The sequence below is a fragment of the Pipra filicauda genome, unplaced genomic scaffold (genome assembly GCF_003945595.2).
Source record: "Pipra filicauda isolate LSUMZ 115617 unplaced genomic scaffold, ASM394559v2 scaffold626_size208873_pilon, whole genome shotgun sequence".
Classification (NCBI taxonomy): Eukaryota; Metazoa; Chordata; class Aves; order Passeriformes; family Pipridae; genus Pipra; species Pipra filicauda.
In genome coordinates, this window is record NW_024104783.1 from 196,531 (window position 1) to 208,839 (window position 12,309).

A 12,309-nucleotide genomic window follows, 5' to 3' on the forward strand; every position below is an offset into this window, starting at 1 on the left:
GGGCAGGATGGAGAAGGCCTGCCTGCTGTCCTGGCAGTGGGCAGGCGTGGCTTTCACTCCAGCTGGCACAAACCCAGGGGTAGTTGGCGCACACAGGCAAATCCCTGGAGACTCTGACTTGTGGGATCCACATCACCCCTGGGCAGGGGGCTTGGGTGCTGCTGGTCCCAGAGGGATGGGACAGTGGGATATTGGGAGGCACTGCACCCCCTGACCCTCTCTTCCCCCTCCAGCTGCAGAGTAGCCTCAGTGGCAGCAGCAGCCCCCAGGAGACACCTGGGGCCTCGCAGGGGACACCCCTGGGACCCCGTTCGATGCAGCCTTTTGGGAAGATCCCCACGGATCCGGTGCAGAAGCCTCCCCGAAGCACACGCCCCCCTCATCCCCCAGGAGCCGCCTCCGGAGCCCCGGGAGCCACCCGGCGAGGCCCCGGGGCCGGGGGCTCTGCAAAGTGCACGTGTATTTATTAGAGCTGCTGGGGGGTGGGGGGGTCTCCGGGGGGGTCTTTAACCCTTTAGTTTTGTTTTTGCACAGATTCTGGGAACTCTTAGAGCCGGCTCTGGCTGAGCGAGAGCGCTCGGGCTTCTTTCGCCTCTCGCTGCTTTTCCAGCCTTAACGCAGCCCGTGGCTCGGCGTGACCGTCCCCCCGCCCCGGGGATGAGCCTGCTGAAGGCCCCGGGGGTGCCAGCGGGTGGGGGGCAGCTTTTGAGGTGCTGCTGGGCTTGGTGCTAGGTGTGCTCCCCCTCGGCGGGGGCACCGAGTGCCTTTGGCCACTGCAGGGTGGGGCGGTGGCGTTCCCGTGGGATACCCTGTCTGGGGACACCGGAGTGCCGGGAGCAGCCGGGAGAGGGGCCGGCAGCAGGAGGGACGCTGCCATGAGCTCCTGCCCCACATCCCAGGTTCCCAAAACGCCCCCCGCAGCGCCCCCCTGAGCTGGGCTGCCCTGCCCCGACAGATCACTGTGTTCATGCCAGCAATAAACCCTCCGCAAGGTGCTGGGCACGGGGTTGGGCCACCACGGTGCCACCGCACAAGCCACCAGCTCCTGGGGACGGGGGGGGTGGCTCTAGGGCAGCACAGAGGGTTTCGGGGGGCAGCCAGGGTGCCCCAAAACCAGAGCACCCCAAAGCCAGAGCAAATAGCTCCCTGTCCCCGCTCGCTTTGGTGCCATCCCGGTGTCACCACCAGCCTCTTGGGTGCAGGGGGGACTGGTGCCAGCATGGCCGTGGGCAGAGATGGGCACTAGCCAGGGAACCTTTGTGCCTTGAGCAGGGGGCTCGGAGGGCAGGGGGGTGTTGCCACCTCCGGGCCCCCCAGATGTCCCCGTCCCCTGCGGTCCTGCTGGTGCTCCTGCTGGGGCCAGAGCGTCCCTCCCCTGCTGGGGGCAGGATTTGGCCTTTTCTCCCTTTGGGAAGCAGCTGGGCTGTCCCCGCGTGCTTTCCCAGTGACATCCCCCAGCCTCCGGGGCAGTGGGACCTGCCACCACCGCCGCGGCCTCGGAGCTGCCACCGCCCATCGCAGCCGTCCACCGAGCAGGGACCCGCTGATCCCGCGTCCCCAGCCAGCCCTGCTGCCACCCCCAGCCTGCTGGGGGGACCTGGAGGCTCCCCACGGGGGTCCCGCTGCCTCCCCATCCCACCCCGCGCTGGCTCCCCTCGGATGCAATACCAACCATCCCGTTCCTGCCGGACACGGGGAGCCCCAACACCCTCCCTGCTTTTTTTGGGGGGGGGTCTCGCCTGCACCCCCAACTACCTCAGGCCTCGGGGCCGGGGAGCGGCGCGGGGGCAGCGGGGGCGTGGGGACAGTGGCACCGCCCTCGGCCGAATCCACTGTCCCTTTTGTATCACGGGCGGGGGTCCCCGCGGTGTCCCCGGTGCTGGTGACAGGGGCAGGGGCTGCCCCCTCCGGTGCAGGGCGGGTTGGTTTGGTTTTTCATTGTATGATAACAATGACCCGTCGTGTGTTTGGGATTTTTCAATAAAGCCTTCAGCCCAGCCCTGCGACTCCTCCTGGGGGGCAGATGCTGCAGTGGGGGGGCCGTGCAGACCATCCTGCGCTGCTGCGGGGTCACCCCGGTAGGGCCATGGCAAGAGGGTCCTGCTGCTGGGTGGCCCATGGACAGGGATCTCGGGGGAATGTCCCTTCCTAAGCGTGCTTAGTCCACGCTGGGCACACTCAGTGTCCCCCAGCCCTGCCAGGGCCACCTGGACCTGGGGTGACACCATGGGGTGTCCCCACGGCGGTGTTCTGCATGATCCCTGCCACGGTCCCTTCCTGCCACTGTCCTTGCCATTATCCCTTCCTGCACAGTCTCTGCCATTGTCCCTGTCGCTGTCTCAGCCTGTCATGACTCGGTCACGATTCCTCTCAGCCCTGGTCCCTGCCGTGGTCCCTGCTCCTCAGGACCCGACCGGCTGGCAGCAGGACAGGATATCCCCTGGGACAGCCATGTCCCCTGGGGTCCCCCCTGGCACAGCCAGCCACTGCGACCCTCCCACAGTCCCCAGCGCCACGTGGGTGACTGTCCCCAGCCCTGCCCTCAGAGCGGGAGAGCACCGGGGGCTTCGGGGGGTCCCGGGGCCGGGCGGGGACACGTGGGAGGGGCTGGGGCGGGGCCGGGGAGGCCACGCCCACCACCAAAGCCCCTCTAACCGCGCCGCGCAGTGCATGCCGGGAGCCCGCGGGGGGCGGCCCCGCTCGGCCAGGAAGCCCCGCCCACCGCTACAAGCCACTCCCACCCTCTCTCATCTGGAAGCCTCTCCCGCCCGCCCTCCCAGCCCCGGATGCCGTGGAAGCTGCACGCCCGCGAAGCCCCTCCCACGGAGAGCGCCGAGAGGGTCGGCTCCGCTCGCACCGGAGAGCTCCGCCCAGCTCAATAAGCCCCGCCCACCCGGGAGCCCCGGTCCCGCTCACCCGCAGAGCCCCGCCCACCCCGTGAGCCCCGCCTAACTCAGAGACCCCGCCCATTTTCTAAGCCCCGCCCTCAGTTACGCCAGGAGGGCCGTCCCCGCTCAGCCCGGAACCCACGCCCACCCGCTAAGCCCCGCCTCCGTGTAGCCCGGCCCATCTCTGAGGCACCGCCTACCCTTTAAAAGCCCCGCCCCCGCGCTGTGCGCGCGCAGAGCACGCCGGGAGCGGCGGGCGCGCGGCGATGGCGGGCGCGGGGCCGGGCGGGCGGGACGGGGCCGTGAGGGCCGCGCTGGCCGTGGCCGCGGCGCTGGCGCTCGCCCTGGCCTGCGTGCTGCTGCGGGGCGCGCTGCTGGGCGCGGCGGCGCTGGGCGCGGCGGGCGCCTGGTGCGCCATGCGGCCCGGCCCGCCCGCGTCGCGCCCGCCCGCCAAAGCCGCCGCCAACGGCGGCCCGGCCGTGAGGGCCGCGCCGCGCCGAGCACAGCCCGGGTAAGGACGGGAGGGATGGGGGGAGCGGGCGGGGGGAGCCCCGCCACGCACTGACCGCGCTGTGTCCCGCAGGGCCTCACGCTGCCCGCCGCAGCCCCCGCGCCGCCGGTACCCGCTGCCGCAACCCCGCCCGGCCGCGCCGCTCGGCCTGACCACCGCCCGCTGGGAGGGCGGCTCGCCCCGCGCCGCACCCTGGGCCCGCCGGGCCGGCCCGCTCCGCAGCCCCGTCACCGTGAGGATCGCACCGCCCGCCGCCAGTATCACCCGCGCCCCGGCGTGAGTTCCGGGGGACTGGGATACACCGGGAGGATCAGAGGGGGATTCCGGGACACACCGGGGAATCACACAGGGGGATCGCGGGACACACCGAGGAATCACAGAGAGGACGGGGACACACCGCGAGGAGCCCGGTTATCAACCGCGGAGGGGACCGGGACACACTGGAGGGAATCACAGGGGGTACTGCAGGGACACACGAGGGGAAGCCCACTTATAACCACAGGAATACTGGACACATCGGGGGGAACCCCCTTATTAGCCACAGGGGATATCGAGACACACTGGGGGAAGCCCTGGGAGTACCATCCCATCCTGAGTGCTGCCACATGGCTGGGAGGATGGTGTGATCTAAACCTCCAGAAGAGCCGTGTTCCCCTTTCCGTGGGGGAATTCTGAGCAGTGATCCCAGCTAGCCTAACAGTGTGCTCTGCTCTGCTCCCCAGCCTGGAGCAGCTGGTCTCACCCCTGGCCTCCCCAGCCACCAGCAGCCCTGACCCGTGTGCCAAGGAGACTGTGCTGAATGCCATCAGGGAGAGCAGGAAAAGGGCTGTGGAAGAGGAGGAGGAGGAGGAGCAGACCTTTGGGAACGATCAGGAGAGCAAGAGAAGGTAACGAGGGAGCAGTTCAGGTCACTGGCGGTGTGTTGGGAAGGTCACAGATGGGGCTCTCGCTCCAGTGGTGACCAATGGGATGTGTCCCAGAGAGTGCCATGCGTGGTGTGACCAGGATCTGGGCTGGAAGAGCACTGTGGTAAGGGAACTGCAGGGAGGAAGCACACCCCATCCATCACCTGGCCCTTGGGGCTGTGTCAGACAGTCCTCTGAGGCTCCTGTTGTCCTTGAGATCAAAGGGATGTGGTTTAGGTGTGGGTCCAGTGTGTTCCTCTGCCTGGCTGGGGTTGGGAAGGGCTGGGATGTGGTTTGGGAAGCTTGACTGGGAAATGGTTTGTCTTCTCACAGGGATTTGCAGACTGGGAAGGCGTGGTGGGAAGTGCTGGTGTCTGCTGTGGGCTCTGTCCTTCAGTCAGCCCCGGGCTCCCAAGAGAGATGGGATCCCTGGCTGGAAGGAGCCCTCTTGGAAAGCTCCACACATTTCCCTCATGGGCTGAGTGAGCAAAGGGAGGTGAAATGTGAGGGTAAACAGGAGACCCTGCTGCTTCTGTTAGTCGAGGTCAGCGACTTCCAGCCCTGAGCCTCAGGGAAGGAGGGTGCAGTGTTTTTGCCAGCGCCCTGGGAAGGACCAGCAGTAAATCCTGACTGCAAGGTCTGCTGGAGTCCAACAGCCCAGGCACAGCACTGCCTCACTGCCCTGCACTCATGCAGTCATGGAATGGCCTGGGTTGGAAGGGACCTTAAAAACCATCTCATTCCACCCCCTGCCATGGGCAGGGACACCTTCCACTAGACCAGGTTGCTCCAACCTGGTGTTGGACACTTCCAGGGATCCAGGGGCAGCCACAGCTTCTCTGTGTAACCTGTGCCAGGGCGTCCCCACCCTCACAGGGAAGAATTTCTTCGGTATAGCCAACCTAAATGTCCCCTTTTTCAGTGTGAACTCATCACTCCTTGTCCTGTCACTACACTTCCTGCTGCAGAGTCCTTCTCCAGCTCTGTTGTAGGCCCCTTCAGATCCTGGAAGGCTACTGAGTTCTCCCTGGAACCTTCTCTTCTCCAGGCTGAGCAGCCCCAGCTTTCTCAGCCTGTCTCCATAGGGAAGTTGCTCCAGTCCCCCTACCAACTTTGTGGCCTTCTCTGGACTTGCTCCAACTTGCTTCATCCTTCCCAGTTGTGTCCATGGAGGCTGTTCCCTCTGTGCTGGGGCTGGTTTGGGCAGGGAGCTGGAACACTGCAGAGAGTGGCTTGGGCAGTGCCCAGGCACATTGTCCTGCTGCTGGAGGTGACCCAGAGAGCACGGCAGGGCAAGGCAGGGCACACCATCCTCCTCCAGCACTGAATTCCCATCTTTGGATGCTTGACTTGGTTTATCTGAGCCAAGCAGGACAACAACAGGATGGATGCACAGAGGGGATCAGCTCAGGGGTTTTCTTTATTCTGTTTTAATATGCCAATACACAACTCTGCCACAAAAGCCAATTTTGAAGGCATTCCTGTCTGGGAAGCACAAGGAATGCTCGTAGGCAGAAAATTCCAGGACCCTGGAGGGCAGAAAGGAGCTGTGTCAGCTGGAGAGCACGGGGTGGCCTGTGCTGTGGGGTAGGCGTGCTCAGAGCTTGAGGAGAGCTGTCCTACACCTCCAACTCTGCTTCACAGCAAGCTTTGCTTTGGGACTTCCACACTTCAGATCCTCATGGAATCATTGTGGGAAGGGGAATTCGGCTTCTGACTCAAACAGTCCAGGGCATTGGTTCGGCAGAAAGTTGGAGATGGGCGTTTCAAAGCTCGGGTCAGTTCAGAGAGATTCAGCAGCTCATTTCTGGAAGCATTTTGGCTTAGAATAATGGACTTGTGCAAAAGATTTTTGTTTTCTTATGCCCAAACTGCTGTGCCCAGCAGGATGTTGGCATTTGGGGTGAGAGTCAGTGAGGACAGGCCCGGGGCGAGAGAAAATCCGCAGGAGTCTGCAGATGTGGAAGAACTTTGTCCTGGGTATTGGGTCCCAGGAAAACAAGCAGGGTTTGAGCTCTCCCAGTGTTGAGCCTGCCTGGAAAGGGGCCTCTCCCCAGGCTGGGAGAGGCTTCCATACTGCCCCAGGCTTCCACCCTCTCTCCCACAGGCGCCACGACAGCAGTGGAAGTGGGCAATCAGCGTTTGAGCCGCTGGTAGCCAACGGTGCCCCCGCCTCTCTCATACCCAAGTAAGTGCCCACTGGGCCAAAAGCAATTTCTGGGATGGGGGGGTGGGGAGAGCAAAAATCTGTGGGATCTGGAAAAGGAGCTTGGATTTTGCTTGCAGAACCTGGCTTTGGGGGAGAGCAGGAGAGGCTGTCGGTCTGTCACCCTGTGACAGCAGGGCTGTGCTGCTGCTGAGGGTTATTCCCAAGCCTGTAAGGACTGGGATTGCCTTCCTCCACCTGCCTGGCATGGAAAGGACTTTTGGGCAGAGCAGGGGAGCTCACCGAGCCTTCACACCCCTCCTGCAGGCCGGGCTCTCTGAAGAGGGGCCTTGTCTCTCACTGCCCCGACGACTGCTCCAACAAGAGGTCCCGCACGTCCTCCATGAGCTCCCTCAACAACACGTACTCCGGGGGCATCCCCAGCTCCATCCGCAACGCCATCACCAGCTCCTACAGCTCCAGCCGGGGCCTGGCACAGGTACGGACACCTGGGCTGCACATTCCTCTGGGATCACCCGTGGAATCCCAGTGCTGGGCTCATCAAGAGCAGCGTGGCTGACTGCCTGGATCTGGTGTGGCTCAGCTCACGTCCCCGAGGGTCAGGTGGGCTGTGGGTCCAGCAGCAATGTTCCCTGTTTTCTGGGGAGTCCCAGGCTGAGCTGCCCTGCTGCTTTTGCACCAAACCAAGGATGAGGCTGTTTTGCTCTCCCTCCTCATCCCTGGCCAGTCTGCAAGGCTGGATAGATGCAGGTGAAAGTTAAAAAAAAAAAAGGCTTTGCTGCGCTGACACCTTTTGAGCTGGAGTCAGCAGTGTGGGAGCCATGTGTTCCCTCTCTGACCCAGGTCCCAGCTGCTCACTGATGCAGCACTGCTTGTATCCTGCTTGGGCTTGCAGATGTGCCAGGGACACTTAGCCATGGCCACTGGAGCTCTGTCTGTGTGGGGAAAGCTTTGCTCCAAGAAGTGGTAGGGAGAGGTTTGCTGGGGCTGGGGAGAGTCAGATCCTTGCATTGGGATCCTGCTCTGAACTCCTGGCAAGGAGGTGCTGGCTCCTGTCAGAGCAGCCCAAGGGTGCCCTGACACACATGAGGGTGCCCAAGGCAGCTGAGTAGCCCCTGTCTGTGTCACACAAAGGCAAGAGCTAGCCCAGCAGTGTCCTAGCCCTGGATGCTGCTTTTTCCCTGTGTGGGTTCAGCTTGGGGTGGCCAGACATTGAGCTCCCCAAAATGTGAAGGGGAGTTAGGTGGTGGTGAAGCAGGAGGGGCTCTGGACTCGTTGGGCTCATTATCCACAGTCCCGGGTGATGGGGTTGAGTGGGGATGAGCAGGGGGGAGAGGGCTCTGCTCCCTGCCAGCCCCACAGCGAGTTATTGCTGGTGTCTCTTTATTCCAGCTGTGGAAGAGAAGGGGTGTGAGCGTGTCCCCACTGTCCAGCCCAGCGTCCTCCCGTCCCCAGACCCCAGAGTGGCCTCTGAAGAAAGCCAGGTAACCAGCCTCTCACAGAGCCAGCTGGGAACGGAGCTGTCGCCTCCCCAGCCAACCCATTGCCCAAGTCCCACTTTCCACTGGAGTTGGGACAGTCCAGACTCCTCTCCAAGACGTGATGGTGGGTCACTCACTGGTGTGGAGACCCCCTTGTCGTGTCAATTGGCCCCCCTGTCACCTTGTGGCACTGCAGTGCCACCCCTGCCCTGCTCCCAGGCCAGGTCGGAGATATAAGGGCTCAAGTTGCTGCAGAGGTGATGGTGCCTTATGGCAGTGGCATGGCCTGGGTTGGTGGTTGCTGGAACACTGGGAAAAGACAGGTCCTGATTTTTGCCATCTCCTCAAAATCAAATCCCAGGGCTGTATCGTAGTGCCTGCCTTCGAGCACAGCCCATGTTCTCCTCTCTCCCAAATCAGAGGAACCTGAGGTTGTGTCAGAACTAAAGTCAACACGATCACCTGGTTGACACAATCACCTGGTGACAGGCTGAGTCTAACTTGTGAGGGGCAGTGCTCCTATCCAGGACCCCCAGCTGCCCCCCAGGGCTGACCCATCCTGAGGAGGGGGTGCAGGCCCAGCCAAGCTGGGGCTGGAGCAGGAAGCAGCTCCTCTGCCTGGAGCTGCACAAGGTTCTTGTCCCGAGGTCTGTTTGCAGGCGGCAAAGAAACACCAGGGGTGCTGGTGGGAATCCTCAGCGTGTTCAGTCTCGTCCTGTTCCCTGGGATGGGGCTGAGCCCAGGATTGATCCTAACTGGCTGTCTCCTGTTTGCACAGGGAAGAGGAGTCACATCGTTCCAACACTTCCACCCCAGTGAAGTCAGACAAGGAGCTGCAGACAGAGAAGGGTGAGTGTAGGTGGGCCCTGGCTCTGCACCTGGGTTGAATGGGCCACCAGGGTGAGCAAAATCGGAACAGGAGGTAGCTGAGGTAGCTAAGGCCTGCAGTGAGATTGGCTTGAGAGGTCATCTGGAAACTCAGAATGTGCTGCTCCCAAAGCAGTGCTACTTCAGCTGGCCTCAGGGACTGCCCTAGTGGGATTTCCAGGTGATTAGGGGGGTGCTGACAGTGTTGGGGTACTAGCAGATGCCTGGGAACTGGCTTGCAAGGGGGAACTCCAGCTCCCAACCCAGCACGGGTTCAGGTGTCAGCCTTGGCCAAGACCTGCTGTGGTGAGTGGAGCTCTGATCAAATTCCAGGCTGAGCTTATTCCAATGCTTCCTCAGCTAAAACGGAGAGGCAGCCCTCTGTGCCTGTGGCAGGTGGGCCCCATGGTACAGTGCAGGGACCATCCCTGGAGTTGGGAAGGGGTTGCTGACCCACAGAGCCCCAGCAGGCTCTTGCCCCAGTCTCCCTGCTCTTCCAGCTGCTCTTCCAGGGCATCAGAGCAGCTGAAAGCCTTGCCCCTGGCTCTGCCCTCCAAACTGGGCCATCCAGAGAGGGGTTGGGACAGCCCCATCAGTACAACCAAGCACCTGCCCGGAGCTGGGCCTGACCTATCTCCTTCTGCAGTGGCGGAGTCGCCGGTGTGGAAGAAGCAGAATTCCCTGAGCCCGCCGTCGGCGCCGGGGAGCAGCGGGAAGCGCAAGCGGAAGATCCCGTTGCTGTCGTCGCTCCGTGGGGACCAGCTGGTGCTGGTACGTCACTGTCTCGCAGCCCCTCTGGCCCCGCTCTGGCAATAGAATGTGCTCACTGCAATTTCTGCAGGGCTGGGGGGACACTGACCTGCCTGCCCTCAGGAAGGAGGCCCCGTCCTTGGCCGAGTGGGAAGTGACGCTGTCCCCAGCCCCAGTGTCTGGTGGGCTGTGCGTGGTTGTGCTGCCTGCTGCCGGACCAGGTAATGCCTGGGGAAGGCCTGCCGTGCCCTCAGTGCCACGCCGGGGGTCCAGCAGAGTCGGGGACCGGAGCTCCGCGGTAGCTGCGGCAGGACCAGCTGCTTCACGGGGCTCGCCACGGCCAGTCGCCAGCACACCTTCCGAGAGGCTCTGCTTCCCTGGGAAGGAGCTAAGCTGCTGCTGCTCTCTCTTGGCAGCCCCCGCCGCCTCAGCTGGGCTACTCCATCACCTCGGAGGACCTGGATGCGGAGAAGAAGGCAATGCTGCAGTGGTTCAACAGTGTCTTGGAGGATAAGGCTGGTAAGGGCGGGCTGGGAACATGAAGGGTGGCAGGAGCAAGCCCAGGTGTGGGCTGGTAGAGCAGTGGGCTGTCTGTAGCACAGTCTGGGGAAGCACCTGGGTTTGTCCTGCCTCAGTCTGAGGCTGCTCTTTTTGCCTTCAGAGTGAGGAGATCTCATGCCCCAGTGTCCCCAGGGTGCTGTGTGAGGTTCCCCAGGGATGTGGGGTGTTGGTGTCATTTCCCTGCCTGCTGGAGAAGCTCTGCTAAGGGTCTGTCCCCCACAGCCGGTTGTGGATCCTGATTCCTTGCTCCTTCCCTGTAGATGCAGTCCCCAGCACCACTGCAGAGATGACGCCCGTGTCCAAGCCTCTGGTGTTCACCGTGACCTCCTCAGGGCCTGCACCTGCCTCCACAGCTCCTACATTGGCCAGCTCCTCACTCCTGGACAGCCTGAAGAAGATGCAGAGCAGCCAGGCTGCGCCCACAGCACCAGGTGAGGGGGAGGAGGAGGGTCAGCAGAATGGGACCCCGGCAGAGCCGGGCAGTCACAGCGGGAGCTCCACGTTTCCTCTGTGAGGCAGGTGACAAACCCTCCTGCTCAAATGCTCCTCTGGCAGCAGAGCTGGCAGGTAGGTCTCAAAAGGGGCGCATTTGGGGACACCAAGCCCCTGGTCCTGCTGGGGGCTGTGGTAAGTGTGGAGGACTGGGTGTGGTGGGGGCTGTTCCAGGAGGCTTTGCACCAGCAGGTGGGTGCCTGGCAGAAGGGCAGGCTGTCTGTAGGTGCCCCTCTATCCCTAAATAAACTCTCTCCCCCTTTCCAGACACCACTGGAGCTGCAGCAGCATCCCAACCACCTCCATCAGCTGCCCAGCCACCCGCCCCCACAGTGTCGCTGGAGTCGAGCTCTCTGCCTGACACCTCTGCTGACATCAAGCCTGTGCCCGTGCTGAGCACACCTGCCCCCCCTGCCCTGGGGGTGCAGCCCCCAAACAGCCTGGCACCTTCTGCGTTCACTGAGCTGGGCCAGACCCCCAGCAAATCTCCCTCTCTCCCGAAGCCAAGCATCCTGTTTGGAATGCTGAATACCCCTCCTGCCAGCCAGCCAGCGGCGACTGTGGCCTCTGCTGTGCCCACCACGGCCACTGCCATGCCCATTACAGCCACTGCTGCGCCCACCCCGACCACTGCTGTGCCCACTGCAGCCACTGCCATGCCCACCACGGCCACTGCCATGCCCACCCCCATGTTCAAACCCATCTTCGGTGCTGTGCCGAAGAGTGAGAGCACGGCAACCTGCACGGCTGTCACCTCCACCACAGCCACCATGTCTGCGAGCTCGGGCCCTTCCTCGACATCCTCCACCACCACCACCATGTTCAAGCCCATCTTCGGCAGCGTCACCGCGGCTTCGTCTCCAGCGAAAGTCTCTCCTTTCGCCTTCAAACCGACGGCACAACCAGCCCCAGAGCGGCCCGGAGCCTCCTCGCCTACCCCGGTGTTCACGGGCCTTCCCAACATCATTTTCACCACTGCAGCTACAACAGCCACCACCCAGAGCTCCTCCACGGATGCCACCATTAAACCTGTCTTCAGCTTCGGACTGACCCCTCCCGCCTCCACGGGCCCCGCCGCCAGCTCGGCTGTCACCGTCACCGCTGCCACCTCCACCAGTGCGGCACAGCCCTTCCTGTTCGGGGCCCCGGCCAGCTCCGCTCCCAGCACAGAAACCAACTTTGCCACCCCAGGGCCCGTGTTCCAGTTTGGGAAGCCACCTCTGGCCACGGTCACTGCCACCACCACTGCCCCAGCAGGCCCTGCCTTTGGCCAGGCACCTTCAAGTTCCACAGCTGCTGCCACCACCACTGCGGGCTTTAGCATATTTGGGGGCACCACACTGACCTCCTCTGCCCCAGCCACCACAGCTCAAGCGCCGCTGACATTCGGCTCCTCCGTTTCAGCTTTTGGCAGCTCCTTCAGCGCCGGTGCAAAGCCACCACCGCCGTACCCCAGCACTGGGAGCGCCTTCAGCGCCGGGGCTGCCGACAGCCAAGCGTCTGCCAGCAAACCCGCTGCTGGCCCCGTCAGCTTCGCCCCCCCGTTCAGTTTCGGAGCCCCCCTGGCACAGTCGGCGGCTCAGCCGGCGTTCGGCAGCGGCGCCCAGACAGCCTTTGGCACGACCAGCGCCCCGGGCTCCTTCGGCACCAGCAGCACCCAGGCAGCGTTCGGCGGCACCACCACCTC

The 12,309-nt window shown here is 63.3% G+C and overlaps 2 protein-coding genes across 3 annotated transcripts in view; both read left to right on the forward strand.

Moving 5' to 3' along the window:
* HIP1 (huntingtin interacting protein 1) overlaps window positions 1-1,999 on the forward strand; it is a 45,881-nt gene extending 43,882 nt beyond the window's left edge. For both annotated transcript variants that reach the window (XM_039388219.1, XM_039388220.1), the window contains exon 31: window positions 234-1,999. In XM_039388219.1, the coding sequence (XP_039244153.1) occupies window positions 234-244 (11 nt within the window). In that variant the 3' untranslated portion in view covers window positions 245-1,999. The remainder of the gene's footprint in view (window positions 1-233) is intronic.
* Window positions 2,000-5,120: 3,121 nt separating this feature from the next.
* Window positions 5,121-12,304, forward strand: POM121C (POM121 transmembrane nucleoporin C; the record flags this gene model as incomplete). Its single annotated transcript, XM_039388218.1, has 8 exons — window positions 5,121-6,492; window positions 6,778-6,949; window positions 7,864-7,955; window positions 8,731-8,801; window positions 9,466-9,590; window positions 9,986-10,088; window positions 10,391-10,561; window positions 10,890-12,304. Coding segments are annotated over exons 1-8 (2,379 nt in total), but the record flags the coding sequence as incomplete, so codon positions are not given.
* Window positions 12,305-12,309: the final 5 nt, after the last annotated feature.